This window comes from Lagopus muta, chromosome 2 (genome assembly GCF_023343835.1).
Source record: "Lagopus muta isolate bLagMut1 chromosome 2, bLagMut1 primary, whole genome shotgun sequence".
Taxonomy (NCBI): domain Eukaryota; kingdom Metazoa; phylum Chordata; class Aves; order Galliformes; family Phasianidae; genus Lagopus; species Lagopus muta.
In genome coordinates this window covers 88,086,707-88,113,686 of record NC_064434.1, presented here as the reverse complement: position 1 = coordinate 88,113,686, position 26,980 = coordinate 88,086,707, and the positions used below count along the sequence as shown (strand labels likewise).

Below are 26,980 nucleotides of genomic sequence, written 5' to 3'. Positions count from 1 at the left end.
CCCAGAAATTCACTGAGCTGAAAAGTTACCTGGAGCCTGAGTTCTGCAAAGATGGCCTTTGTTCTGAATTAATTGGAGACGGTGGCTTTTGACCTAAGTTTTAATGGATGAGAGTAGGAAGCTCTGGAGCCGCATAAGATGACTTTAATGAAAACTCAATGATCCTGGAGCATGCAGAGGATGTTATACATCTCTGCATGCTGGGCAGCCTGCTGGGCTGCAGTTGGAGCTGGGGACAGACACATAATCCTCCACAAATAATTAGAGAAGAAAACACTTCTAATCTCCGTTAGTCTGGTTGTGTTATTAGATCTAATAATAAACCGGACACGAAAAACCCTCTTCATCCATTTTAATTCGGACTGCGGCGGAAATCCCTTAACCCGTAACCGTTCAGCTGCTCTGTTCGGAACCGGGGTTTCCCCCTTCCTGCCACTTCGATTTCATTTCCCCACTTCTCCCAGCCCGGCTCCCGGCCCCTCGTCCTGCCCGGTTCCTCCGCAGCTCGGACAGCCCCGCTACCGCTGTAGCTACAGCCGAGCGCCCCGGCCACGAGCGCCGAGATCCGAGCGCCGTCATTTATCACACACGTTTAAAGCAGACACGCGGGTCCCTCCAGCCTCCCCACCGCCCCGGGGCCGGAGCGCGCCGCCTCAGGGCCGGGCCGCTTAGCGCAGTCGCTATAGCAACGGCGGCCGCCGGCGGGTGCGTCTCCGCCCGCCTTGAGGCGCCGGCAGCGGGCGGCTAGCGGGGCTCCGCGCGACTTCGGCGGAGGACGGGCGCGGTAAGGAGGCGGCGGGCGGGCTGGCGGAGCCGCGCGCGGCCGTGAGGCGATGCGGGGCGCGGGGGCGAGCCGCCTGCGGCGAGTTGGGAAAGTGGGAACGGCGTGCCTCGCGCCGGCTTTCTTCCTCGGTTCTTCGAAGCGCGGGCTCGGCTGCGCGGTAGAAAGTTGCGAGGAGCCGCAGGGGCTTTCGAACAGCCGAGAGGCGCCTGCCGGGCGGCACGCGGCCCCGGAGCAGCGCTGCGAGCGCAGCCGCCGGCCGTCGTCACGCGGCTAATCCGCTCCCGGTGTAAGTCCGCCGTCCTGGGGCGGAGGGCCCCGCTACGTGCCGCACCGTACTCTGGGCTCCGCCGTGGATCCGTCCGTCCGTCCGAACGAGCCGCGGAGCCGGAGGTGAGCGGGGCCGGGACTTCCCGTCAGCCGACGCAGACCTGTGCTGCTGGTGACTTCTGGAGAAAGGCTGAAGTTCTCAGACTGTAAGCTTAGCGTTCATCGTTTGGATGGTGATCTTGTGTGTGTGTTTTAAGTGATTTCTATCACAAGGACCGAACTTGGACGCAGGTTTTCGCGTTCCTACAGGGAGAACTCCCCTGTAGGTTGCACGTGGTGCTCTGAGGCAGAGTGAGACTTAGAGGCTGTCCTTTAGATATTCTTTCTGATGGATGCTCAGTAACCCAGGCTCGATACTGAATAGGCACGTTACAGTGTCTCTAAAAATGTGCTCTGACCTTATGATGCAGTGAGTTACTCTTGCTTTCACAGCGCTCTGTCTGAACGGAGAATGCACATCTTGCCCACCTGTTTTCACAGCACTTGGTCTGGTCTGTGGCACAATATATGAGTTTTAAAAAAGGCACTCAGTGGATGTGCTGACAAGTACAGTATGCTTTCGGGTCTGAGCTTTGAGCTCTCCTTTTATGTAATTCTATAGCTATATGTGTCTGCAGCGAATAACGCTTGAGAATTCCTCAACTTGTGACACAACTGTCTGTTTAGAATCATGGAATGGCTTGGATTGGAAGAGACCTCAAGAATCATCATGTTCTGACCCCTGCAGGCTGGGTTGTCAATCTCTAGAACGACCACCCAGGGCCCCATACAACCTGGCCTTGAGCACCTCTAGGGCCAGGACATCCACAACTTGTCTGGGTATCTTTGCCAGTGCCCCACCACTCTCCCTGTGAAAAATTTCCCCATCATCTAATCTAAATCTCTCCTTTAGTTTAAAGCCATTCCCCCTTGTTAAATAACACTGTGTAGTTACAGTAAAAGTAGAATAGAGAATGATGTTCTGAGGATCTTGGAGTTGTAATTCTGAAAACTTTTGGTGTCAGAACAGTGCATCTATGCCTGTTGCTGCTTTATTACAGCATTTTGTGGTTGATGTAATATTAATGACAGGAAAGCTATGTGCCTGTTTTACTTTCTGAACTCTCACTTACATGTCTTATGAAGAGTACTTCATGTCCCTCTGCTCTCACTGGAAACCTGACTTTGTAGTCTGCAGAGATCAAAGTAAGATACGGAATTGAAGGAGTGTTTGATCTATCACAGGAAGATAGCTGTATCTGAGAAAAAAAATAGGAGTTCTAATAACAGGTTAGGCAAACAGAGCAAATCAGTGTGTGTTTTAACTTCCTAGATTTAAGTAACAGTTTGGGACAAGTTGTAAGGGACAGTGTTATTGTGATTAGTATTAGAAAACATTGTTTAAAGCATCGAGTGGGAATTTGGCACGAACGTAGCCCACGTTTATAGCAGATGAAACTCATTTGCTCTGATAAGTCAAACTGTAAAATGCTACTATGCTTTGTAAGCAGATTTGAGTTACACCCACCCTTTTTCTTCTGCAGATAACAGGAAGATTATCTTCTGTAGAGTCCCTGCCATTAGTGGAGCTTTAGGCTATTGGGCTGTTCCTTTGCTTTTTCTTTAAGATCTGTAGACTGGATTTTCATCTGAAGTTAATCAACACAGCTCTTTTATTTCAGGGAAGTAAATCTGTTTTACGTTAGTCCAGCTTTACCGAAGATTATGAAGCTGTACAAGGTTAGATCAGCTACCATTTCTGTGCGTGCTTTCACTAGTGATTGAAAAATACCTTTCTGATTCATACCTGAGCTTGGAGCCCAGTTGATGCTGTATTTTTCTTTCTTCACCCCTCTTGCTATCAAAGTGCAGACATAAAATGCATCAGATACTTGCTTTCTAGAAGATGGAAGCTTTAAAAATGGATTAAAAACTACGTGCAGGGCAGGTGGAAGCAGTGTTTTTAACGTGCTCTCAATTGTAATGAATTTCATTTAAAAAAGGTGTTTTTTTCTTTTGAAAGCTACTAACTCTAGATAATGCAACATAACCATATGTACCATAACCACTGGAGTGTTTTCAGAAGGCCAATCAAGCTTTCTTTTCATGCAGAATTTAGCCTGCATGCAGAATGGCAGCATGTTTTTTGCATACTTTGAGGAGTGCTTGTCATTCAGAAGCAGACTAGGGCAGCAGCAGAACTGCCAGCCTGCAGCAGGCAGTTTAGACTCACAGGCTCACACTGCTGTGACACTCTTCTTGTTCTTAAACACCTGCAGCCACAAATTATTTCTTTTATAAAAATTATTTCTTTTAATAAGAAATATTTTTAATTTCAAGTCTTGACTTGATCCAGTTATTCAAAATGCCCTGGCACTCGAAACAGGGACACGTCTTTGGGAATATTTTACCCACTGTGAAAATTCTTTGTCCACGAATATCTCATGTCCATCAAAACGGGAGCGGGTGAGCTCATAAGGCAAAGCACACATCCTCTTGCTGTGATCTGTATGCGAGCCCCCAGGTGTCCCCAAGAGTTCACTCTCTTTATTCTGCAGGTCAGAATGAGGAATGATATTGCATTACGATCATGATATTTGCATTGCTGATAAGTGTCTTGATTGAAAAGCTCTATGTACTGCTTTTTCAGCATTAATTGCCTCATAGCAACTTTGGCAGATAGACGTGGGTTCTCAGTCTCAGCTTATAATAATTTCCACCGAGATTACAATCGCACAACAAGTAGCTGTAAACACATACCCTCCCATGGCACTAAACAATAAGAGAGATTCAGCCAGATAGGAAGTGGGGTTCTTTGGGCTTTGCTAAAGTAAAAGTCCCTATGTGTAGAGAATACTGATAAGTAACTCTCCATAAAAGTGATGGAGATCAGAGGGTAGGGTTTCTTGTCAAAGTTATGGCTATATTAATAAAACTGGGAGAGTGTTGGCAGCAGTTTCTTAATTAGAACTTGCTGAGATTCTTTGTTTAGAGCAAAATGGAATCGTCATTTTCACGGGAGAAATAGTGTGGGGTACTTCTGTAGTGCTCAGCCTGCTAATGGTATCTCCTGCAGGTATCGGTAGCTGTATAGACATGACCATAGATCCTGCCCGGGTGTAGCAGCCAAGGGAGACAGCCATCCAGAGGGCACTGAGCTTCTGACTTCTCTGGATAACGTAATTAAATCTTTACCAAAGAAGCAAATGAAAACTAATTATAGTAATATGCTCAACAGTGTCACATCTCCTGTTTTCCCTGTGGCTGCATTTCTCTTAAGAAGTATGATTATGAACACAGTTTGGAGATGGAGCTTGTCACTCTTCTTTTAGAAATCATTTTTCATGCTTGTTCCTGTCTGATCTGGAATGTGTGGAGCAAGACTGAGTTGGTATCTTACATGAACAAATCCTATCTCTGCTCTCTGACTCTTGCAGCAAGGAGCCACCACCCTTGGGATGGGGGAAGGCATTTCCCAGCTCCTAAGCCCGGTCTGTCAGTGTACAGCCTGGGTGACAGTGGATTTCCTGGGACTATCTATAGCCAGCTGAGTGACAACATTTCCATTGACGCCATTCAATAGTGGATTAGGCTCCTGCTCATCCAGCCCCTCGCATCTTTTCTCCCTCTGCTCTGACACAGCTGTCATACCCCTTTGATTATTGGGAGTCACTAGGTGTTCTTGGTAGGACTTCTGCACTGACAGGCTGCAAAGGAGGGTTATCAACTGAAAACATACCTGTATAGAAAGCAAAGCTCCTTTTTTCATAAATATGCATTTCTCAACCTCTGTCTATTCCTGTCTGAGAGGGTTTTGGAAACTGAAAACCAAGAGAAGGTTCAATGAAAGTGAAATACGCTTCTGAATAAAAAATTTCCTACAAGGCAAACAGGTCCTGCCGATTGACTCATGGCTTACCGGAAAGCAGCCTGATGTAACAGGACTTAGCAGGTGGTGATCTCACCTGCAAGAGCCTGAAGGAGGCTGATAGCTGCCAGGTTTTATCAGCGGCCTCCATCTGGCAGAAGAGTAGCCAGAGATCAAACTATGGAACTATTCTCTTTCACACTAAAAGAGCTAGGAGAATCTGAAATCCTGTTGTAGGGAGGTGAGAAACCAAAGAAAGAATGAGGACCCCAATACTTCTGCTGATTCTTTGATATGTTCACTGTAGCAAGAAGAGAAAATTGCATGGGGGAATATGGGAAAAGGTAGAGAAGTGGAAGGGAAGAACTGTAAACTGTAAAAGGAGAGGTATGCAGGAATTGCTGCCTATGTGCAAAACAAAAATGAGATCTGGGGAGGCAGAAAGGCTTCTTTAAAGGTAAAAGGAAACTTTTACCTAAAAAAGTCTCAGAAGTGCTTACTAACCATCAGTAGACGTTGAAGAAAACCATCAGAGGCTTTGTTAAAGAAAAGAAAGAGAGGGATTCCAGACTTTGGTGTAATTTAGGGATAACTTATGCTTAAAATTCTGTCAGGTGGTTGGGCTGAATTGTAATTGACAGCATGAGGGAACTGTTTGGCTGGCAGTGGAGTCAGTGAAGCAAAAGCTTTGAAACATGTAACTGCTTTTGGAGTGGAGCTTTTTTAAACTACCCTAAATTCTGCTTGAATAAAGCCTGAGTAGTTCATCAGGTTCCAGGACAGCCTTTTAGAAGGAAGCAGAAAACTGACTGTGCAGCAGGAGGATCTGTATTTAGGTGGAGCAGTGTCCCCTTCTTTCTTTTAATAATTCTAACATGAATGCTTGCAAAGTGTAAATTTGTCCTTTTCCCCAGTAAGGACAGTCTGAAACTTTTGCCATCCTCTAGTTTTCTACATCCTGCCAACGGTCTTTTAAGTCTCTTTAATGGGAAAGCCATGTTGAGTCATTTAATGATTAGCCTGCATGTGAACTTTAAATTGAAAACAGCAGCTACAATTAAGGGAGCCCATGCTGCCTGCTGCAGGCTGCAAAGACCAGTAGTGGAAAGTGTGGAGGCTTGTCAAGCCTGCTAAATAGAGATGGCCAGTTTCCAACTCTCAAAAGGAGGAGGTGATGGATGAGAGATGGGGAAGGAAACAATCTCAGACAAACAAGGCTCCTTTAGAACAGCTAGCACAAGCTGCCACTGTGCACAAAATGCTTGCAAACGATTTTCCTTTGTTGGAGAACTGGCCGTTTCAGTTATGGGTGAGATGCTTTCCTTACTTCGTATTGATCTTAGGTGTAAGTAAATTTTTCAAATAACTTGTGAGAGGTGAATGCAAGACCCATTCAGACCAGAGCTGCTCGACACATGGTCAGAGCCAACACTGTACTCAGACCACTGCCAGAGCAGAGGGGAAAGCACCTCCTCGCATCCCTCCAAAGATGTGAGGAAGGCTGAGATTTCAGCTCATTGCCTGGAGAGGTATTCCAGATGGCACCCTACTGGAAGGTTGGTTCTTGCATACTGGGGTGCTCACAGCCACCTTGGGGTGACTGCTGGCCAGATGCTGCTCTTCCAGTGTAAGAGATGGAGGCAGCTGGGTTGTGGGACTTTCACAACAGTTTGTCAAAGGTCAGAGTGAGGGTGACAGTGTCGCTTCTTCTCTCTGGCTTACAACCAATAGTATCTGGGCTTCTGTGCCACCTCTGTTCTTTTTCAAAAGCAAATCTGTCTGTGATCAGTGCTTTATGAAAGCTATGGAATACTGCAAAGGTAGGGTTCAGCAGGCCTTGCTCAGACAAAATATGCAAGCTACTTCTCTAACTGATTGCCCTCTGAATACTGGTGATGGAAAACAGGTCTCAAGCGCGACTACTTTGTTTGAGGGAGACCTGTGAGGTGAAACAAAAAGATAAAGGCAGTAGGAATGCTCCAGCACCATATGAAAGCCAGGTAACATAGAACCAATAGCATAGGCTTTCTCTCATCAAGTCCAGGTGCAAGAGAAAATAATAATGGTACAGGTTCTATACCTGTATACCATATATTCTGGTACAGTTAGATACCTGTAAAAGCTGATGATAAATGGCAGTTGTCACATAAGCTGCAAAACAAACCTGAGATTTTATAATAATCTGTTATAACAACTTGTAGTCTGTTCTGCTGCACTTTTTTGTGAACAGAGAGCACACTTTTGTGACATGTAAGGAGGGATAAAACCAATGAAAAGGCTTTAAGGATCTTCATCCTTAATAATTTGTACTGAGGAGTGGAGGTGACCACATAGCAAGATTCAAAGACGTGTTAGGGTGATGAGATGATGGAGCTGACACTGTCAGCACACCAATTCCAGACTGGGTTCATTCATGTGTGTTGGGCAGTAAGCAGTAGCAGTGCTGATATGAGAGCAGGAGCAGATTGCTGGCTGGAGTCACAGGTGCTGAAAGCATAGGAAGGGGCCTCCTGCTCCTCCTCTAGGGCACAGAAATTAGATAGGAGCAGGAGCACTTCCAGCAAGTGCCAACCAGGAGTGGTATGGTGAAGATAATCACAGCTGCTACTCCAGAGTGAAAAACAGTCGCTATAGTGATCTCTCATGTGTAAGCATTGCAAATTAGTACATACTCTCATGTTTATACAGTCTCACAGGAATATGTGCAGCCTTACACATCTAGGTAGCCACATCTGTGGAAGCTTTCAGCCCTTATATGTCTTCTTTCTGAAGAAGCCTGTAGCTGGCAGTGAGAGGAAAGATATTGGACTAGAGAAACTTGTCCTTTGTTGCATTTTGTGATTTTAATGAAGCCTAAGCATCAGTCTCTGAGATCACTTCAAACTCAGGACATAGTACAGACTGTCCAGGTTTTTGAAGCATTGTTCTTTAATGGTGTGACCTATGGACGTTCTGGAAAGAGAACAAGTCTACATCATAGCAAGCAATAAAGCTGTGGAAGCAGCTCAAGCGGCCTTCACATCCAGTGCAGAGGATGATGGCTTTTTGGCACTGAAGGCAGAATCTCTGAAGGCAGAAGAGCATTGCTCTTCTAGGAAGTCTGAGAACTTGTGTCTAAGCTGTAATGAGAATGCAGGGTAGTCACAAGCTTCTGGTGATTTGCACTGACTGAAGGCCCCAGTGTGGCAGCTTAAAAGCTTATTTTTCTCTTTTATGTCTGTCTTCATGTCTGTTTCTCTTATCAGAAGAAGTTTTCTCAGGCCCTGCAGAATCAGGCTCTTATGTTAACAGCTGACACTCTGTCCTGATTGAGTTGCAGCCAGGAGGGGCCTTTTGGTGATCCAGCTGCAAGCATGATTTGTGCCACCCCTCCTCCCTGTAGGCTAATAGAAAGGAGCAGCAAGGCAAGTATGCTGTGAGAAGAAACGGATGCTGTTTTACTCCTGTTCAGGTCTCTGGTGACTGCTTTGAACTCTGTTTTGTTTAAATACAAATACAATTGTTAATAACTTCACTATCTGAGGATAATGGAACGACTACACAAAAGGGAGTTAATTCCATCTTTCACTGAGCTGATTGGTGCAGCTTGTTTTGCATTCTAAGCGCTGTGTAACTCCCCAGCAGCAGAAACCTCTCACTTAGAAGTAATACCAGTTTAAACCTTGGTATGCTGCCACTTTTCTCTCAGCCCAACCTCAGCTCCTTTACTACTGGTGGTGTGTGCCTAAGGTGTGCTATTCTGGTATAACTGGTAGTTGGACTTCTTCTGCTCGGAGAAGATGGTATAGCCTCTCCCATTGCGTGCAGTGACTCTTGCTAAATGAAATTTAAAGCTCTGTCTGGTCTTGTGATGAATGCAACTGTTGCTTTTGCCAGCAAGAAGTACAGATGAACTCTATCACTTCTGCTATCTGCCTGTGTTACCTTTTCTCTGCTTCCTTTGAGGATCTCCTGTCGGCTAGCACATGGCTCCCATAATGCCTACATACACCTGACTCCTTGTGTTGAGTTTTTGTATGTAGGGTCCCGCTCTCCCATGAGGGTTCATACAGCCAAAGCCTAGTCCCTGTTCTGTGGACAGGAGAATTCTTCCCCTGCCTATCTCAGTGGGAGAAAGATATTCCATAACTTGACTTCAGATGTAAGAATTGTGCCTGTAATTTTAATTATGTGGTGACTGGCAGTTCAGTGCCTCTCTACACAATTTGGTTGCTAAAGGTGAGATTTATTTCTCAAGACGCTCACAATGAGTAGTTCCTCTAAGTAGCTAATCCAGCAGCACTTAAAAGCAAACAACAGATTTGAGGGATGTGTGGGGGAGAAAGTTCTTGTCTGAGCTGTGTTGATGATGGCGCTGTTCTTTTTCTCTCCTTCCCTACCCCCAATTTGCTCCCAGTGAAGACACGCAGGGCACTATGTCACTGGCATCCTGGTTCAGGTGGAATGAGCCCCCAAATCGGATTTCCCAGAGGAACCCCACAGAGATGGTGGTTGAGACGCTAATGATGGAGCTGAGCTGGCAGATCAAGCAGGCAGAGAAGCAGCAGCGGGAGCGGGAGAATGAGTATCGCAAGATCAAGACTGGGGTGGACTACGGCTGGCTGGTCAGCTACTCAAAGCAGAGCTATGATATCAGCCCAGGAGAAAGGCTGCAGCTGGAGGATATGTGTACCAAAATACATCCCTCCTACTGTGGGCCTGTCATACTCAGGTACAGTAAAAGATCTGATGATCCAGACCTTCCCTTTCCCTCTCTCCTCTTTATGGTGTGTGAGGGGGGAGCAAGAGTTGTTAGAACCAACAGAACTAAGACTTGGGCATCCTGTACTGAGGGTTTTGTTGTGGCAGTGTCTTTGTGGGAGAAGTAAGGCTGAATGTTTAAAGTCAGATTCATGTGGTATCATTTCCTCTGGAAAGCTACTAAATGCCATTGCTCTCTGAGTGGCTTGAATACTTTATGCTCCTGATCAGCCAGATAAACTTTGTCTTGCCTGATTTTGCTGCAGTTTCAGTATTTCATGGCTTTTGCTTCAGTTGTTAGAATCTTTGAATAAGCAAGGTTTAAAGGGATCACTGGAAGTGTGTGCCTCTCTGAACTGGCCAGCTTCACAGCCAGGTCAGGTTGCTGAGGCCTTATCCTACCCATTGCTGACTATCTCTGAGGGTGGAGATTCCACAGCTGCTGAACAACATGCTTCAGTATTTATCCACTCTAATTTGAGGCTTCCTTCTTTGATTTAAGCTGGGCAGAAGCTTTACCGAGGCACTTGTCCCAACAGTGTCCAGACTAGCCAAAAGGTGCTATTGTATTTTTCAGTCTGAGTCATATGTTCCCAGAAGAAGGAAGGAGAGCATGCTTGTTCCCTCATATACATGCAGGTAGAGCAAGCATTCGGCTTGAACAGCTAGCTAGTGATTCTCCCTTCTGTGATGTAGCCTCTTGCACTTGCAGGTGGGCCGTCCAAGCAATCCTAGACACTGGATTGCTCATTGCTGGCTGAGCAACCTTTTGTGAGGTTGGCTTTGAACTAGAACCAACCTACCTAACTGTAATGGCATCCAAACTGGAAGTGTAGGAGGTGACTTTTTTCTTTCCCTTTTGAGAGGTCCAGTCTAAATTAAGCCCTCTCACTTAGCACAGTGCAAGTGAGGAGCAATAGCTCTGAAGTCTCACGGTGTCAAAGTAAAGTTGTGAGTTGGGCTTTTATAATCCACCTCACCCATCTCACCATGTTTTTCACTTGGGATTAGAAGCACAGTCCTGGCACGCCACTTACACTGGGGTGCTGAGCACTCTGCAAGTTTCTCACTGCATGTGCCTTCCCTGTTTTCCCTTCAATCTACAGCTCTGGCACTGCAGCTGTAAGAGGGCTGGAAATCACTGGCCCTCTGACTTACAGCCTTCCTTGCCCAGGGCTGAACCTTGGAAATAAGGGGGTACAGGGCTTTGGCTATCGCAAAGATTGCTGTGGTGGAAGAACCAGAGATTTGGGGTTGCTCAGTAGCAGTGAAAGTTTGCTGGCAACAGACTTGCCTTGTGTTTGTATAACTTTATGTTGTAAACATCACTGCAAATTCCTTGGGGTTCTGAGTAATTCTCAACATCCCCAGAGCCACTGAGCAAGATCTGTCTGGCAAACGAGTATTTCCATAAAAGCCATTGGAGCTGGGAGGCCTCAAGGTTCTAACTTCAGAGGAGTATTAAGCTGTGACATACACCATTTGCTTATCATTTATTTTTATTTTTAATTGAGACAGATGATGCAAGATATTTTGTGTGCCTTTTTTTCCCCCTTGATTTCAGAGTAACTTGTAGAAGTTGCTCAATCTCATTCAGTATTCAGCATGCCTTTAACTGGAGGTAAACATATTCAACAGTGTTGTCAAATTGTATGTGTGCGTCATTGAAAAAATCACAAAACCATCCTTTGAAGAGGCCTATTTTAAGTTACTGTGATAGACTGTCAGAAACTGGATTACGGTACGATTCAAGAAGTGGTGTGTTTTGTTTGTTTCATGCTATGGAGTTTGCATGGGTAGCAAAGCCATGTGGAGGGGAGGGAAAAAAAAAAAAAAGAGGATTGTATGCCTTAATTGTTTCAGATCAGTGGTTGAGAAAGGAATGTCATGGCCATAGAAATGGCAGAACTGGACTGGGTCAAAGGTCTGTTTTGATCTATGCGTGATGTAGTGGCATCTGTCTGAAGAAAACAAATGAGGCAAGCAGATACACCATGGATGGTATCTTGTGTATGACTGCTGGCTTACTGTGCCTTGTCACATGAAGATTTGTGGAGCCAGAAGTGGTGCTTCTCTCCGTAACTGCCCTATGTGGCTTTTTCTTTAGGTTGTTTTTTTTTTTTCTTTTTTTTTTTTCAGATTTTTGTTTTATTTTGTTTTTGAATATGTAAACTTCTCCTATCTGTGGTGGAGTTCCACATCTGAATTATAACTTTGCTGTGGAAAACTGTATTTTGCTTGCCTCAAACTATCATGTTCTGGTTTTATTTGATAAGTACTTCTTCCTGTGTTGGAAAAGTGAACAGTTGACTCCTCTTCTTCTCTGCCTTCTGAGAGGCCAGAAAATGGAAGAATGAGGCTTGCCATGCTAGGAGTTGAGAATGTGCAAGAGATGGGAGCATGCAGCCTAATTAGAAGACATCTAAAACTGGATTAATTCTTGTCTCAGAAAGTGAGAAAGCTTTGAAATCGTAATAACTTGCCCCAAAATATATGGGATATCTATCGTAGGGCTTTGACTGAAATCTTCAAACTGCCAATTATGTATTTTAATCACTGTGCTTGATGTTTTTCCTGAAAAACCTTGTGACTTCATAACATGTAACAACTTGTAGAAAATCTTCCACCCCCCCAAAAAAAGAAAAGTCTCCAAACTTGGATCTGGAAACGCAGATGCTGAGCGTGTACCTTGCAGAAGCCCTTGATTCTGTTCCCTTGATCCCTTCATTTTACACATTTGAAGAACTGAAGTTCTTTTTGATGGAGCTTCAAAGCAAGCATGCAAATATCTAAATAACACAGGTAGTGTGAGTGTTGCACAAAGGGTGAGTTTGTTTAGTTTGTGTCATGCAGGCTCTCCTTTGTGAGACTCAGGCTAAGAGTCAAGGCCGCAACAAAATGCTTTTTGATGAGTTGTCAGAGATGTCCCTTTGTTCTTCACAGGACTAACTGATTGTCCAAGTGGTCTTCTTGTGTGGCTACAGTCACATCTAGTGGGAGGCAGAGTTCTTATCTCTTTGGATGTGGAGGAGATTGGAAAGGAGCATTTCTTAAGATGGAGGGGTTTTTTTGGATTCAGTTTGTCTGTTCTGTAAAAGCGTATTTTAAGTCAGTAGAAGATTTTATTTCAGCCTCTTGACATTTTTTAAGATTCAAATACACTTGAAATATCATCACTTCTTCCACAGCTGGAGACTCTGATTTACCTCATACAAATAAAGCTTTGCATTCACATGTAACTTTAACTGTAGATTACTGGATTGGAGATGGCTCACGCAGCTTAAACCACAAAGCCATCTGAAGGAAGTGACTGATTTTTGCTAAGGCCCTTCGTACCTAGCTGACATGATTAAACAAATTAGCAGAATGGTAGATTTTCACCATCTCTACTCTATTGGTTGCTCTAATCAGAGCTGGTTATGGTCAGTTTCATTTCCTTCGGTTTTGGGAAAAGTGAAACTGTCAGATTCTGTCCAGAGAGAAACAAAAAAAGTACAGTATAGAAAAGCAAAGCTTCATTTTGGTGATCTGAGATCATTAACAGCATAGGCTTAGGACTGTAATTTTCTAAGGATTATCTATAGCAGAAGTTGACTTCAGAGTGAGCTTGAATGTAAGACAAATGACTACAATCAGCAAGGTGTTTGCTTACAATTACACTCTCAAGTTCGAGGTTGACATGGCACCAGAGTAGCAGTTAGTGTGAGTGGCATCGTCGTTGGTGAGTCAAGCAACCTTCTCTATCAAAGCTGTTCACAGCTTCACAGCATCACCAGAAATCTTGCCCAACATGAAGGTTCAGGAGTCGGCAGCTGATTATTAGCACTAAGCACCCCATGTTTTCTGTCAATGACTAAATCTACTTAGAACTCCCAGTTTGGGCAGGCACTTGGGAACACACTTCACTATAAACATATTGTTTAAGTCCACCAACTTCTACTGGATTTAACAGATCTTTAGAGTTCAGGCTTTATTTGGGATACCTATTTAACTGAGCACCCACAGAATAAGACAGGCAGGTGGCCGAGTGCAGCCAGTCTTAAAATCAAATGATTCTGTGAGGAAACTGAAGGGTTGCAACTAAAACAAATTTGTTTGGACTGTGATGAAAGCACAGCCTGGACTACTGAACAGGCTCATCTCTACATGCACATAACGTGCTCTTTAGGCTCCTGTGCTGGTTTAAGGTGACTTCTGTTGATAGTCACGTCTTAAGGTGTTTACGTTAAACTCCTGTAGTATATTACAGGTTAGCTACTAGTATTATCATCTTAACTCATTTCACAAATAAGGTAGATAAGTATGCTTTTCAGATGAGTAAGGAAACCCTGTTGATGGATTTTTTAGATATCATTGCACAGTTGCTGGGTTTGAAACTATTTCATGTGAAAGTGTAAGGGTGTTAACCTGTGCTAGAAGATAGGTAAGCCTTGTGCAATTTTGTGTGCTTGGTTCTACTGAACGGCTTTGTGTAGAGCTTGTTTCCCAGTAATGGCACGCAGGATATAAGCCCACATTCTCTGATTCCAGAGGTTTAAACTGGCTTTATGTGTTGTGCAGAGAACAGACTGATCAGCCAGCACTGCAACTGGCTTTCACTGGTAGCTGGGGAGAATGGCTTCAGCTGTGTACAAGTGGCTGCAGTAAACATCACCTGCCTTCCAATACATGGACTCATTTAGCTAGATCTTACCCTGATAAACTGCTCATCCTTTCTTCTGGAAAATGCTTGTGGCACTCGTGCCTTTTGGACTTCATGCAATCAACTCTCCCTTACACAAACATGCTGGTCCTAGAGCTGGGCATTAATAAAGGGACAGGGTTCATCTTACTGTGGAGGGAGAAAAAACTCTCCTTCCCCTCTCCATCTGAATGACAGTGGCTTTTCTCTGAGTGACTGGCAGACACTTGGGATTGTTTTCTGTTTGGTTTTTAAACAACCTCAAAAACCTGAGGCAGTTCTAGGGTCTTCTGGGTGCACAACTGCCAATACAAAGAAAAGAAGGTGTACTGATGGATAGATACAGTATGACAGCATTGCTCTTTAAAATACACATAAAGGTAAAACAGAATGACTCGTTCAGTTCACCTTTGCAATAAAAGACCTATGAAGATGCTTTCCCTGGCATAATAATAATGTTGTGAAGACTGAGGTTTCGATGTACTCATCTGTCTAAACTTCTGATTGGGATAAAGAGAAGAGTGTATTTATTGTGAGAACTGGGTTTGTGGATCTTTGATAATGCAAGTAAAGTTCCTTCTCAGAAGGCAGAAAGGCGTGTAGTGACAGGACGAGGGGAAATGGCTTTAAGCTGGAAGAGGGAAGACTTAGACTAGATATCAGAAAGAAATTGCTTACTGTGAGGGTGGTGAGACACTGGAACAGGTTGCCCAGTGAGGCTGTGGATGCCCCTTCCCTGGAAGAAATCAAGTCCAGGCTGGATGGGACTGTAAGAAACCTGGTCTAGAGGAAGGTATCCCTGCCTATAGCAGGGGGGCTGGAACTAGATGATCTTAAAGGTCCCTTCCAACCCAAACCATTCTACGATTGTGTTTGCAATATACAGCAAATCTCTGTTCTCACTGTTTTGTGATAACCCTTAGGGATGCAGGTGATGATGGTTAGGGTGAGAGAGATTAGGAATACATCCTAAGCAATTGCAGTAGTTAAGAAACATCTCTGTGACTTTGGTAACTGATCGTTTGGTATCCTGAAAGTGAGTGGTAGTTCTGATGATACTGAATTTCCCAAGCACTGTGCAATGCTCACAGTTGTATGTGTAGCTGTCAATACTTGCTCTGAGAGAACAAGCACTGAAATATCTGTGTTACAGCATGATGTCAGGAGATGCAGCCAATATCAGGCTTCCACAGTAAAAATCAAAAGCATAAACGTACAATCTTTCAGTTACACCTTTGGCTTTCCTTCTGCCCTTAATATCTTGAGTGCCATTGGGTACCATTATACACTGAAGTTCTGGAGTACATTGAACTCTCTGTTACACTCTTAGGGATGATCAAAAAAACCCTAGAGGCAGGATTTTAGTCTGTTGACTGCTGTCTTATTGGGCTTGTTTAAATATATTCCTACTGTTTTCCATCATCACTCAGTTCTGTTAAAGGAAAATATAAAAATGCTTGCAGATATTACATATTTTAACTTGCATTAAGTATAACCACCTGGATTTTAGTAAAGTAATAGTTTAGCTCTATCTGCAGATAAAATCTTCATGTTAAGAACTGAATATTATCAGAAGAGTAGCCATGTTATCTTCTGTCATAAACATGTGCTCTTACAGAAGAACTAGAATATCTATGCAACCAGTGTGAGAGCCATAGGAGTGGCTCATTAGCTGTCCAGAATGGGGACCAGTCACTCAACCAGATGTCCAGAAAGTACGTTCTCTTCTTTCTACAGCCAGGATCTGATTCAGTGGCTTCACAAAATTGCCCTGCTCTGCATCTCATCTTCCCCACCTGCAAAAGAAACAGTGATAATTCTTCACTTCCCTCATACTAAGCTAGCTTAGTAAATGTCAAGAAATCATTCTGAGCTCTTTGCTGAGAAGACAGCGGAGCATTTCAGAGTTGTTTAATTAGGTACAGTGCTTCCAATTAGGTATTGTGCTTCCAATCAAGATGTTATCAGCTGAGCCACTGTTATGTTACAGAAATCCATTGGAACTTAAATATTAAGAAAAGATTGAACGTGTAACAGAGTTTTACTGGGTAAGAGTTTGTCTAGTGGCCACTAGGTCATGTTGTGGAAAAAAGAGAGTTTGAAAAATGAGGAATCCAGTGGGACCTCTTCTGTGAAACATTCTCAGCTTCTGGTAAGCAGCAGTTTAGAGATTACTTGAGCAAGTATTTGCACGTGGACAATCACAGTTAATCAGCAGTGATGAGGATATTGTCCACAAACTTGTCTGAGCATGTTGTTAAGCTACTGATAGCACTGAGTTCTGACTTAATATGCGTTATGTGAAAAGAGCACTTCCTTCTGTTTCCAAGATGCCACGCTCTAGCTTTGTTTGGTGCTCCCTATTATTTCTTGTGCTTGTGAGAAATAGTGATTCATTGCTTCCTTACATTCTCTGGCTTTCTGGATTTTAAAGACCTTGAGCATATCTTCATAGCTCCTCTCTGTTATTGTTCCCTTCAGTGCAGGGAGTCCCATTTTGTAAGAGCACAAGTTCCAAACTTAGCCCTGTGACTTGGCACCAATCCCTCATTTGATGTTTTTAATCAAAGCTGTGCCTTGACTGTGCTTTCAGATTCCGGCAACTCGTCGCTGAATACGAACCAGAAGTGCAGGAAGTATCTCGACTCTTCCGCTCTGTTCTGCAGGAAGCTGTTGAGAAGATCAAAGAGGAGGAAGACGCCAAGAAGCTCGCCAAGCAATGGAACACAAAGAACAAAACCAGCCTCTCCTTAACAACGTTTAAGTCCCGGTCCAAGATTTCCCCATTCATCAGTGACATCAAGACCATCTCTGAGGATGTAGAGCGGGGCACCCAGCCCACCAGGAGGGTTTGGAGCATGCCAGAATTCCGGAATGCCAAGGATTACTGACTCTGTACTGAACAAGGTTTTTAAACAGTGATCTCTCCAAATCCCAGTTAACCCTTTTTTTTAGCTCTACCATTTCTTCTTCGTTCCAGCTTTCTCTTACTGTCTGCCTCTCTCAGAAGCTGTGTCCATAGTAACTGCTGCTGATGCCTACGATATGTGACAATTTATTACCACACATGCTAGCTTTTCCTTTAATTTAGAAGTAATCAGCAACTTTAAGGGCAAGGCTCACTTACTATCCTATTTTTTATTACCTTTTTTTTTTTTCTTTCCTGGTGGAAAATGAATTAATTTTGTGATCTCTCTCTTCTTCTCCCTTTTCCCTCAGCCTGGATGAAGTTACCTTCTAAAGCTATTGGCCCAAGCTAGTGAGAGCTGCTGCCTGAATGCAAGAAGTTCCATTTGCATGAGAAAGGCTTTCAGGATCAGGCCTGTGAGTTAGGGCTAGTCAGAACTGAACTTCTTTTTTCAACTAACAACCTTCCTCAGTGCTGCAGGAGATGCAGGTAAACCCAGCGCTGCTCTTGAGTAGCAATCCAGCACAAGCAAAGCAGACTCAAACTTTCTGAGGTGGAAGACTAACATAATTCCACAGCATGCTCAGGTTTCTTGGGTATTTTCTCTCTTATGCAGGCAGAACCCCTGAACCTTGTGCTTGCAGAGCAGATAGAAATGTAACACTGTTGTGGGTGGATACATCAGTTCTGTGTCAAAAGCTCTTCTTGGTCCTGTGTTCTGTGTTACTGAGGTAAGTGCTACATCCTGTATCCCAGTAATAATTCACTGGGCTGAAATTAACGTTTATGACTAAGTCTGAAAGAGTACTGAAGAACAGTATCAGTGAAGGGTGAAGGGAATCAGCATTCATCTACAGCACTATGTACAGCTCAGAATTGAGTCTGTTTCAATAAGCTGCTGTTGTGAATGGCTGAAGCGCTCTGGTAGATGAAGGTCCATTCCCTCACTCTTCTCTCACGAGTGCTCAGAGGAGAGCTTTCCAGTATTGCAGGATGCTGGCCAGTGAGTCGACACTGTTACAGAAGAATCTTTAATGAAAACTGAATTGCCTCTAGGCCAGCATGGTTCTGCTGAGACCTTGAGTAAACAAGAAAACACCAGTGAGGAAAAGCATCCACAGGGAAACCTCTCATCAGGAAAAGAAAGAGAACATCATGCTGTAAAAATCATGGTTCCTGTAGAGAGAAGCCAAGGACTAGGAAAAATTCTGGGATCTCCCCCTATGACTGGCTTTTGGGAATCATCTCCACTGTGATACAGCCTCCTGGAGAACGCTGCATAGCTTTGTTGTTCTTTTGCCTGTTTCCAACTCTTTTCCCCAGGGATTTTTGCAACAGCATGTGAGTACTACAGCCAAAACAAAATCCTTTGAAGCTATGCCAACCCTGGGAACAATTCCAGCACATGAAATTTATCCTAGAGTAGAAATGTGCAGTTTCTTCCAGAGCTGGGGGATCACAGCATAAAAACAAAGATCGAGATCAAACCCTTAACAGTTCTCTAAGACTGTGGAATTGTGGCTCTTTCTCACTTTGCTCTGGGCTAGCTAAGACTAAACACAAGGCTGTAGCATCTAGCCCCTTTGTAAACACTGCTGCAGAAGAACACTTTTAATTAAAAAAAAAATATCTCAGGGCTTCCAAATACACCACTCAGTTTAGGACTGGCTACTTCAGCTCCAGGTCAACAGGGGAGAGGTTCAAGCCTTCTGACAATCAACTTGGTGTTTTTTGGCTCTGTGTCCTTGTGAAGTGGTGTGACTGTGTGTATGCAGTACAATAAAAGCTTGACATACTTAGCATAGGCTTAAGGATCTAGAAGTTTTGTGATCCTAGCAAGATGCTACCATCTAAAAAAACCACTGTTTTGAAAAAAGTTAACCATTTCTTAAATATATTTGCAAGCCACTATATATGCTGGACTGACAGCTGAAATGGTCATGAATTTCATGCTACAATGCTGTAATCAATTTCTTGTACTCAAGTTTTATTTTAATGCCCTCGGTACTGACTGTTTTGATGCAATATTTGATAGTCTGCAGGGAGAGAAGGGACAGTTTGACATAAAAACTCTTTGCTACAGTACAGTGTCAGCAATGTGCTTACTCTATCCAAAGGAGAATCTGGAGCAACTAACTTCCCTGCACCAATATACAAAGCCAATGAAATTACCTGAAGAGTGTTTGCAATATCATCACAGCATGCTGTGATCATACTGTATCCTTCATTAATAACCTCCAGCTAGCAGATACCGTTCTTGTTTTGCAGTCAGCAGAGGGAGACAAATCTGACCTTTGGTCAAAGCCATATACAGATGAGGGCCAGGCTGTGATGGCACCTGTGACAGCTGTCAAGCTTCACTTTACCTGCCATCTCTAATTCCACAATAAAATGTAATCCAAACTTTCAGATAGTACCACTTTCTCCCTGTACCTCTTCTGCAAGTTACACTGGGCTCACAGAACCATCTGATGAAGAAGAGGATATTCAGGTACCAATCTGGCCATCCAGTACTCTGGAAGGTGTAAAACAAGCACTATGCTTGCCTGTAGCCAGCTGACTGCAACTTTTTGCACAGTGTATGCACCAGCAGGTAGTGAAGCAGAGCTGGGGAGGTGCTTAGGATATTCAGTTGTTGCACTATGCTTGTAACACTTGTTTTTCTTAGGAACTGTAGACTGAACTAAATCATTCTTTGGTCACTGCATGCAGCAACAAGTAACTACTCATTTTTGCTTTATTCTAATTCCATGTTTTGAGTGACTGAATTAGAATTTCAGATTAAATCAGGAGTCTGCAACTCCTGGTTGTCCCCTACCTACTGAGCTATGGTTCACATACCTGAGCAGGGGCAAACTAGATTGCTTTTGGATTAAGCTAACCTAAATGATCTGTTGCAGATGACTCTCAGGTTTGCATACCTTGAAACAGGACTAAGAAAATCTCCTAACACTTGTACAGTGTGAACATTAACCCCTTACTGACAAGTGTACCACTCTACAGCTCTGCTTCTCCTGGACTGCATTGCCTACTAGTGTAGAAAAGCATTCCTACACAACTTAGATGAGACTGTACTGTCTTAGCCACTCTAGAGAGAGTCCAGTGATTTAATTCCTAAAGAAAAATGAGAAGTGAAATAGCAGCACAATGCCAGTAACAAACAACTAAGTAAACTGAACAAGAATAATTCCAAATCCTCATTCTTTCAAAACTGAACAAAGACTTTGGTGTCAGCCTAGAGCATCACTGTTGCCCAATCAGTGGTAGTGTTACACTGTCCAAAGGACATTGTTACACCCAGAAAAAAGCAATCAGAGACTTTTATCACACATGCCAACACATAATGGCAACACCACTACAGCAGCTCAGGTGCACGGCTCAGCTTCAAGAGGCTGAAACACTTTTCAGAGCTGCTACTCATCTAAGGGAGAAAATGCAGCTCTGCTCCTACAGCCTAGACTGGCCCACAGGCTGTGGTGGCCAGCAAAAATGTGCAGGAGGAAACTCTTCAGCTCTATCAGCATATAGCTCAGACAGCTGTCACACCTTGCAGAACTGGAGTATGCTTCACAGGAAATACCTGTCTACTGAGATTGCACTGTTTATGTATTTCATCATGGAACCTTAGAAAATTAAAGCAAAGCTATGAACTATAAAACAAATTTTTGTAATTGTTGTCATTAATTAAAGAAGCAATCTGTCCACATCTAGCCAAACACAAGCCGTTCTAGTTCTCCACTGCACACTGTGCACGCATCAAAGGAGGAAGGCAAGAATGACAGACACCAAGGCTAAACAAAAAACATCCTCTCTCTACAAGGTGCAAAAGCAGCCACTTGCTACCTCTAGCCTTGCTACCTCTTCAAACAGATCCCAAGATGTAAGGTGAGAAGTAGCTAGGATTAAACAACTGCAGAATTCTGAAGTTCTCTGAAGCTAAGTGCTTTACAGATACAACCTTGACTTTAAATCTTCATCAGTGTGCTTCCAAGCACGTCTTACATTGATCAGTATTACCACAAAATGAGGAAAACAACATAATGAATGTTTTGTCACCAGATACTTGTGAGTCAAGTCACTCCTATCAATCCTAGATACTGGAACCCTTTTAATATTAGCATGCAGCCCCAGATGGCTCAGGGCTCCCTGCACTAAACATTCACATGAAAAGCACACAAGAGTTAAACAAGAGGAAGCTTTTTTTTTCCCCAACACAAAGTCTCATTGAAGTGTGGACTGCATTGCTCAGTAAATTGCAGAGATCAGACAGAAGAGTGTTTCCAAAAGGGAGCTCCAGGAATAAACTGAAGTAAGTGGTCGAGACACAGACTACAGCAGAAGGCTTAAGCCATTCCTTCCCAGAAGCTGTGCAAAGAAACACACTAGGGGACAAACATGTCTCTGTCTTGTTGCTTACACTTTTTCCCCAGAACGCTTCTACAGGCCATTCCAGTATTCCTGTGTTAACTTCACCGCTCAGACGGGAGGACAAGCTACGTGGTGCATGCTAATTTTGCTAAAAAATCATTCTGGGAAGCACAGGACTGTGCGAGTCAGCACCTTTTTTTGTTGTGCCCTGCAACAGAGAAAGAACTCTAAGCTTCAGTGAGTTCCACCCACCTGTGCCAGGCACAGACACAACAGTCTGGGAGCCTGCCTCTAGCTGGTACTGCTGTCCTCTCTGCATAAGGGGCCTCTTGTTCCCTCTGTATGATCAGGCAAGCTGTGTTTCAAGCCGGCTCACATCAGGAAGACACAGTACTGACCCCAAGAGGTGGGCTGCAGGGCCAAGTCTCCCATGATTGGCGTGTGGTCTTCTGTGCAGTTGCTGTGTAAAGATACTCTCAATCTTTGTAGGAAGAGATCTCAATAAACATGACAGATAGGCAAAGAGAAAACCTACAAGAACAGTGAAATATGTGGTGGTTCATGAACATCTGTGTGTAGCATACTTCATAAAATTCCTGGAGTCCTGACTGGATAAGCAGATTACAGCTTGTCAGCTGTTATGCTTACAATTACACATTGCCTCCACCAAGTAAATCTAACCTTCCCCATTGGATGATACAGCAGGAGAAAGAGAAATGCATTTTCTAAATGCCAGTATCCACTCAGAATGTAAGTATTGTTATTACTATTTAGTAATTATAATGCTATATTCTCAGAGGCTTCTGATGAGTCAGAGTCCATGTACAGTACCTCTTCCAGTCTTATCATCAGCAGTATCAGATTGCCTAAAGCAGCGGAACACGTGTAGTTTAGTCTGAAGACAGGTTAAGTAACAGATGTAGAACAAAACAGTGCCAGAGAAATACCCCTCTTTCCTTTTTGGTGTTATTCTGACACTGGAAGCCTAAAATTATTTAGCAGGTGAAGAATACAGTGTTGTATCTACAGAACTCAGCAGTTCCTGTAAGGATGGTGCAAGAGCACCCAATCCTTCCAGGTTCCTCCTGGCTCTCAGCAACTCACTCCCATGGTATACAGCTACTCAGAAGTTCCAACCTTTCTCCTGCCTTCTGTATAGGAGAAGAAGCAGGACAGACTGTGGTATGTTCAAAGCACAGCCAAGAGGAGGAAATGGAGAAAGACTGGATTACATTCATAGGACAGCAGTAACAAACATGCACCATAAGCAATCCATCTCTCCAAGCTAATTAGAGGGTTCAGAATTATTGGGAAGCCAAAGTCCGAAAGTGAAAAACAAAGAAAACCCTGTATGAGGCAGTGCAGATGGACAGCAATGCCACCTGCTGGCACATTCTAAGCAGTGATTAACAGGAAAAGTGCAGGAACTTTCTAACCCTGCCTTTCCCAACAAATACCGCTTCCTCACACTTATGCTGCCTTTCTTTCATATCACCGAAATGCAGAGAACAGCACATGAACAAAACACAAATACAACTACGTGAACACCTGAATGGAAAACAGCACCAGCAGTTGGCATGCTGGTACCAGTTGTCTTCTTAATGCTCTGTACCTCTGCCACCGACATACATTTATCAGCATGGATATTAGCAGTTTGTCACATTGCTTACGAAGTCTCAAAGCATGCTTCCTCAGAGCCACCAGCACTGCATCCTGCTCTCCTTGCAGAAAACACTAGATGTTTCCTATTCCTTGTGAATCACACCTTAAGGCCAAAAATGAGCAGGCAGAAAAAGATTACTGCTCTCAAGAGCCAAATAAATCATGGTCTCTGTACTGGACAATAATTTTGGTGAGTTGTTTCGTCCAGAGATGGAGATGGAAGGCTGGGCTGGGTGTCTGCTGATAATTCTAAACAGCAGCTCTTAGAAGGACTCACCCCCTACAGCTTCAGATGTAAGCAAATAACTGGCCTTGGGGATGTCCTGGTGTGCCCACAACCTCAAAGCCCTCAGAAGAACCAAAAAGCCTGCCACAAAAACCCAGCCATTTCACAGAGTGCCCAAAAGAGAGCTGGACTCAAGAGCTGAAGGAAACCTGTTTCTAAACAATCACAGCAAAGCCCTGCGGGACTGACACGTCCAGCAAGCTGTTTCAGAGCTCCACCCAGTGGTCACCAGGTGGCTCAGACAGCCCTCGACTGACCCTAGGTCAAGTTACTTCAGCCTCTGACTTTTGGCTTTTGCCTGCGTGTACAGCTGTCCTCCTAGCTGCAGAAGGAGATGTTCTGAGATGTCTGGGAAGCCCATATAATCCTGCAGCACAAAACATCCAAGTACATCAAAATGGCACAACTTGCTTAAGTTGAACCATACTCTGCACTGAAGAGATCAAAACTGCACGCCCTCACTGCACTGCAGGTTGATATACCCTGGACTAACACAGCAAGTGCTTCCATGCCTAACTGCTATTTCTGACTGATTTGTCACTTTAATCTCTGTACTTTTTTGCACAAAGGAGTCAAGTTCGGGCAAATCATAAAAGCAAGTGACAAAGGACTACATTGCTTATGAGAACTGGCTGAATCACTTAATTACTTGTATCAAGTAATTATTCTTTCATGTTTGGATCCCCAGAGAAACTTAAGAAACTGCTTCATCCTCTCCCAAAACCTTTTGAGTCTCCTACCAACTGTACTTATTGGGGAGGGATCTTTAGAAATGTCAGGTTCCTTTCCTGTTTGCTCACATTTGCTCACTAGATGTAGGAGCTCCAAATGAGCTTCCCTTCACAGAACAGACAAAAGCCACACAGCATTCTACACCTGCGCACACAAGTGGTAGTAGTAGTGGTGAGGTGGAAAGAGCTTGAAGAGCAAGGGGAAGAAGACTCAAGGAAGCAAATCTTACAAATTCTGCTGCTAGTGGCACATTTGGTGAGAATACTTGAAAAGCAAGATACTGGCAAGGAGGAGGGGCACGGCAGCAGCAGTTCAGAGAATGTATCTTCTACCAGTCTACCCCAACAGTGACTTCTATTTCAGAATTTCAGACAGAGGATGTGATAGGGACCACTCTCACACACACAAAATGTATGCTTCACATCTGAAAGACTCCTATTATTTAACCTTTCAGCTAGAATCTCCACTTGTCCAGCCAGGTAAGCCCCAGAATCCCCTCGTCATTTTATCTCTGCCTGCACTCTATGATTTCTGACACCAGCAGTCTCCCTCCATCCCTATCTCATGCATTCTCATTATTCCACACTTCATCTTTCTCTACAATAAGCACTTTTTAGAGACCTGGTAGCAAGGCTGTCTATCAGGCTGACATTCCATTCTGCTACAGAGTTTCCACGCAAATTTCTAGATCTGCATCTGTTACCTTACTATCATAACCTTCACATGCAGTTCTGTCTCTGGTTAAGCTGGCATAACAGAAATTTGAAGCAGCATTAAGAAGTTATGCTTTAGTTAAAAGGTGAACAACAATAAAAATTCTTCATGGGGCTGCATGGCACTACAATGACTCTGCCTGCAGAGGCCTAATGCTTACTGGTGTGACTGGAATCTGTTGGTCAGCTCCCAAGAGCAGCCTCAAAAACACTCGGTTCCACCAAGCTGCATGCAGAGCAGATGCACATGATTGTAGTGACACTTAAATAAGTATTTAATAAATAATACAATGCATGGAATGACAAAGATGTTAGTATACCTTATCAGTGTGTTTGGAATTAGCCTCCCCAAGAGAAGTCAAAAGATAAAAGCTGCTTATCTGGGCATGACACTTGGCATCTCTAGATAGAAATATAGATAGTAGTAGTATGAATCATAAAGAATAATCCCCATGAAGTGAAGGAGTTGGATTCTTCTGTTTTTCCCTACTTATGTTTCAGAACACTGCTTTGAAAAATACTTCCACAACAATGTCAAAAGTCAAGGAAACTCCATTTCTTACTCCTGTTTTCATGTTTTATGTTCAGAAGAATAAAATAACCCAACTTTTCTGAATCAAGGATTCAATCTCTAAAGAGTTAAATCTCTGCAACAACTGCAAAATGTTCCACAACAACAAAGCTGCAGAAAAAAAAACAGGATTCCAGCACCTCCAGAGGATTTCACATCGAATTTAAAAACTTCACCTTGAACAATAATACAAAGTCTCAGATTTCCTTAAACACCATGCTAGGCACAGACTCAAAGAGCTTTCTACTTGTTTGCTCTGCAATGAACTCCTCATGCTCTGACCACCTGATATCCTTGTCAAAGGCAACCACACTGAGGCCTTTTTTAGGCACACCTCTCAGTGGCTCCTGAGGAGCATCTGGCACATGAGTGATTCACAAGGAATTCCAACGTCAGAGTTCTTCTGTACCCAGGGGCCTGCTGCCAGGGCTCTAGGAAGGAGTGAGCAGCAGGCTTTGAGCAGTCTGCTGAGGCCAAAACACACGCACACACACACCTGGACATCTCTGTCACTGTCACTGCCTGCCTCAGAACCATTCCAATGGCTTTTTCTCTCAGATGCATGCTGTGTGAAGATTTGACAAACAGCTCACAGGGTCAGAAAGGCAGGCCAGATCTTCAGGCTTCTTAGCTCTAGGAACTGCAACTTGAGATATGGGAGTAAATTAGTGAGCGTGTGCTGCCTGTGAGCAGCTGATCCAGATAAAAAGAACCAAAGACTTTCCCTCTTCAGTTTTGGAATAAAAATTATCCAGCTCCAGAATATTTAGTGTTGATACTTCTAGTGACAAAGAGTAATAAAACCATCCAGAGAAAGACCACACCTCACACTCTGAAATAAAATAATATATTAATGAATGAGCTGTCAAAAAAGCGTTTATGTAAAAGGATGTTCTATTTACAAAGGTCAACCTGCTCTTTAGGACAAGTAAAACCACTACTGGAAAAAATATACACATAGAAATGCCTCATCTTTCAACAGACAGTTACAAATAATCCGCTTTGTTTAAGCTACTGGAAACTTTAAGACATTTGAAATTAAAAGTGTGTTCTGCATGCAGTTAGGATAGAATTGGACCTCAGTGTGTCAATACATGTCATTGCCAATGACACACTCTTAGGATCTTCTAAAACACCACAGCCTGGCTGTTACCTTAGCAACTCAAAAGGACATAGATCTTCATTAACAAGTTATCGTTTGATCTTCATTTTGCCATTAAAAAAAGGATATCCTGATTGTCTCAGCAGGAGTCTGGTCTTGTCAAACTCGGCATCCTTTTCCCTGAGTTTTCTTTAGCTTTTTTGCTAGGCATGATCATCACCAGCTTGGCGTATTTACAAGTCCTTGGTCACACTCTTCC

At 43.6% G+C, this 26,980-nt stretch overlaps 1 protein-coding gene and 1 long non-coding RNA gene across 9 annotated transcripts in view; one reads left to right on the top strand and one right to left on the bottom strand.

Annotated features, from left to right (window-relative positions):
- Positions 1–26,980, bottom strand: part of LOC125689325 (uncharacterized) — a 249,516-nt gene that overhangs the window by 219,469 nt on the left and 3,067 nt on the right. The gene's annotated exons all lie outside the window — the stretch shown is intronic.
- On the top strand, positions 625–26,980 carry RD3 (RD3 regulator of GUCY2D). 8 transcript variants are annotated; one of them, XM_048936310.1, is made up of 4 exons: positions 625–784; positions 9,355–9,669; positions 16,973–17,286; positions 17,904–26,980. In XM_048936310.1, exons 2-3 carry the CDS (start codon positions 9,374–9,376, stop codon positions 17,268–17,270), a joined length of 594 nt encoding a protein of 197 aa, XP_048792267.1. In that variant the 5' UTR covers positions 625–784; positions 9,355–9,373; the 3' UTR covers positions 17,271–17,286; positions 17,904–26,980. The 8 variants fall into 8 exon arrangements, 6 of the variants coding, with proteins under 6 accessions (XP_048792267.1, XP_048792266.1, XP_048792263.1 ...); XM_048936309.1 differs by having other exon boundaries at positions 626–784; positions 17,599–26,980; XM_048936306.1 differs by adding an exon at positions 8,204–8,362 and having other exon boundaries at positions 627–784; positions 16,973–26,980.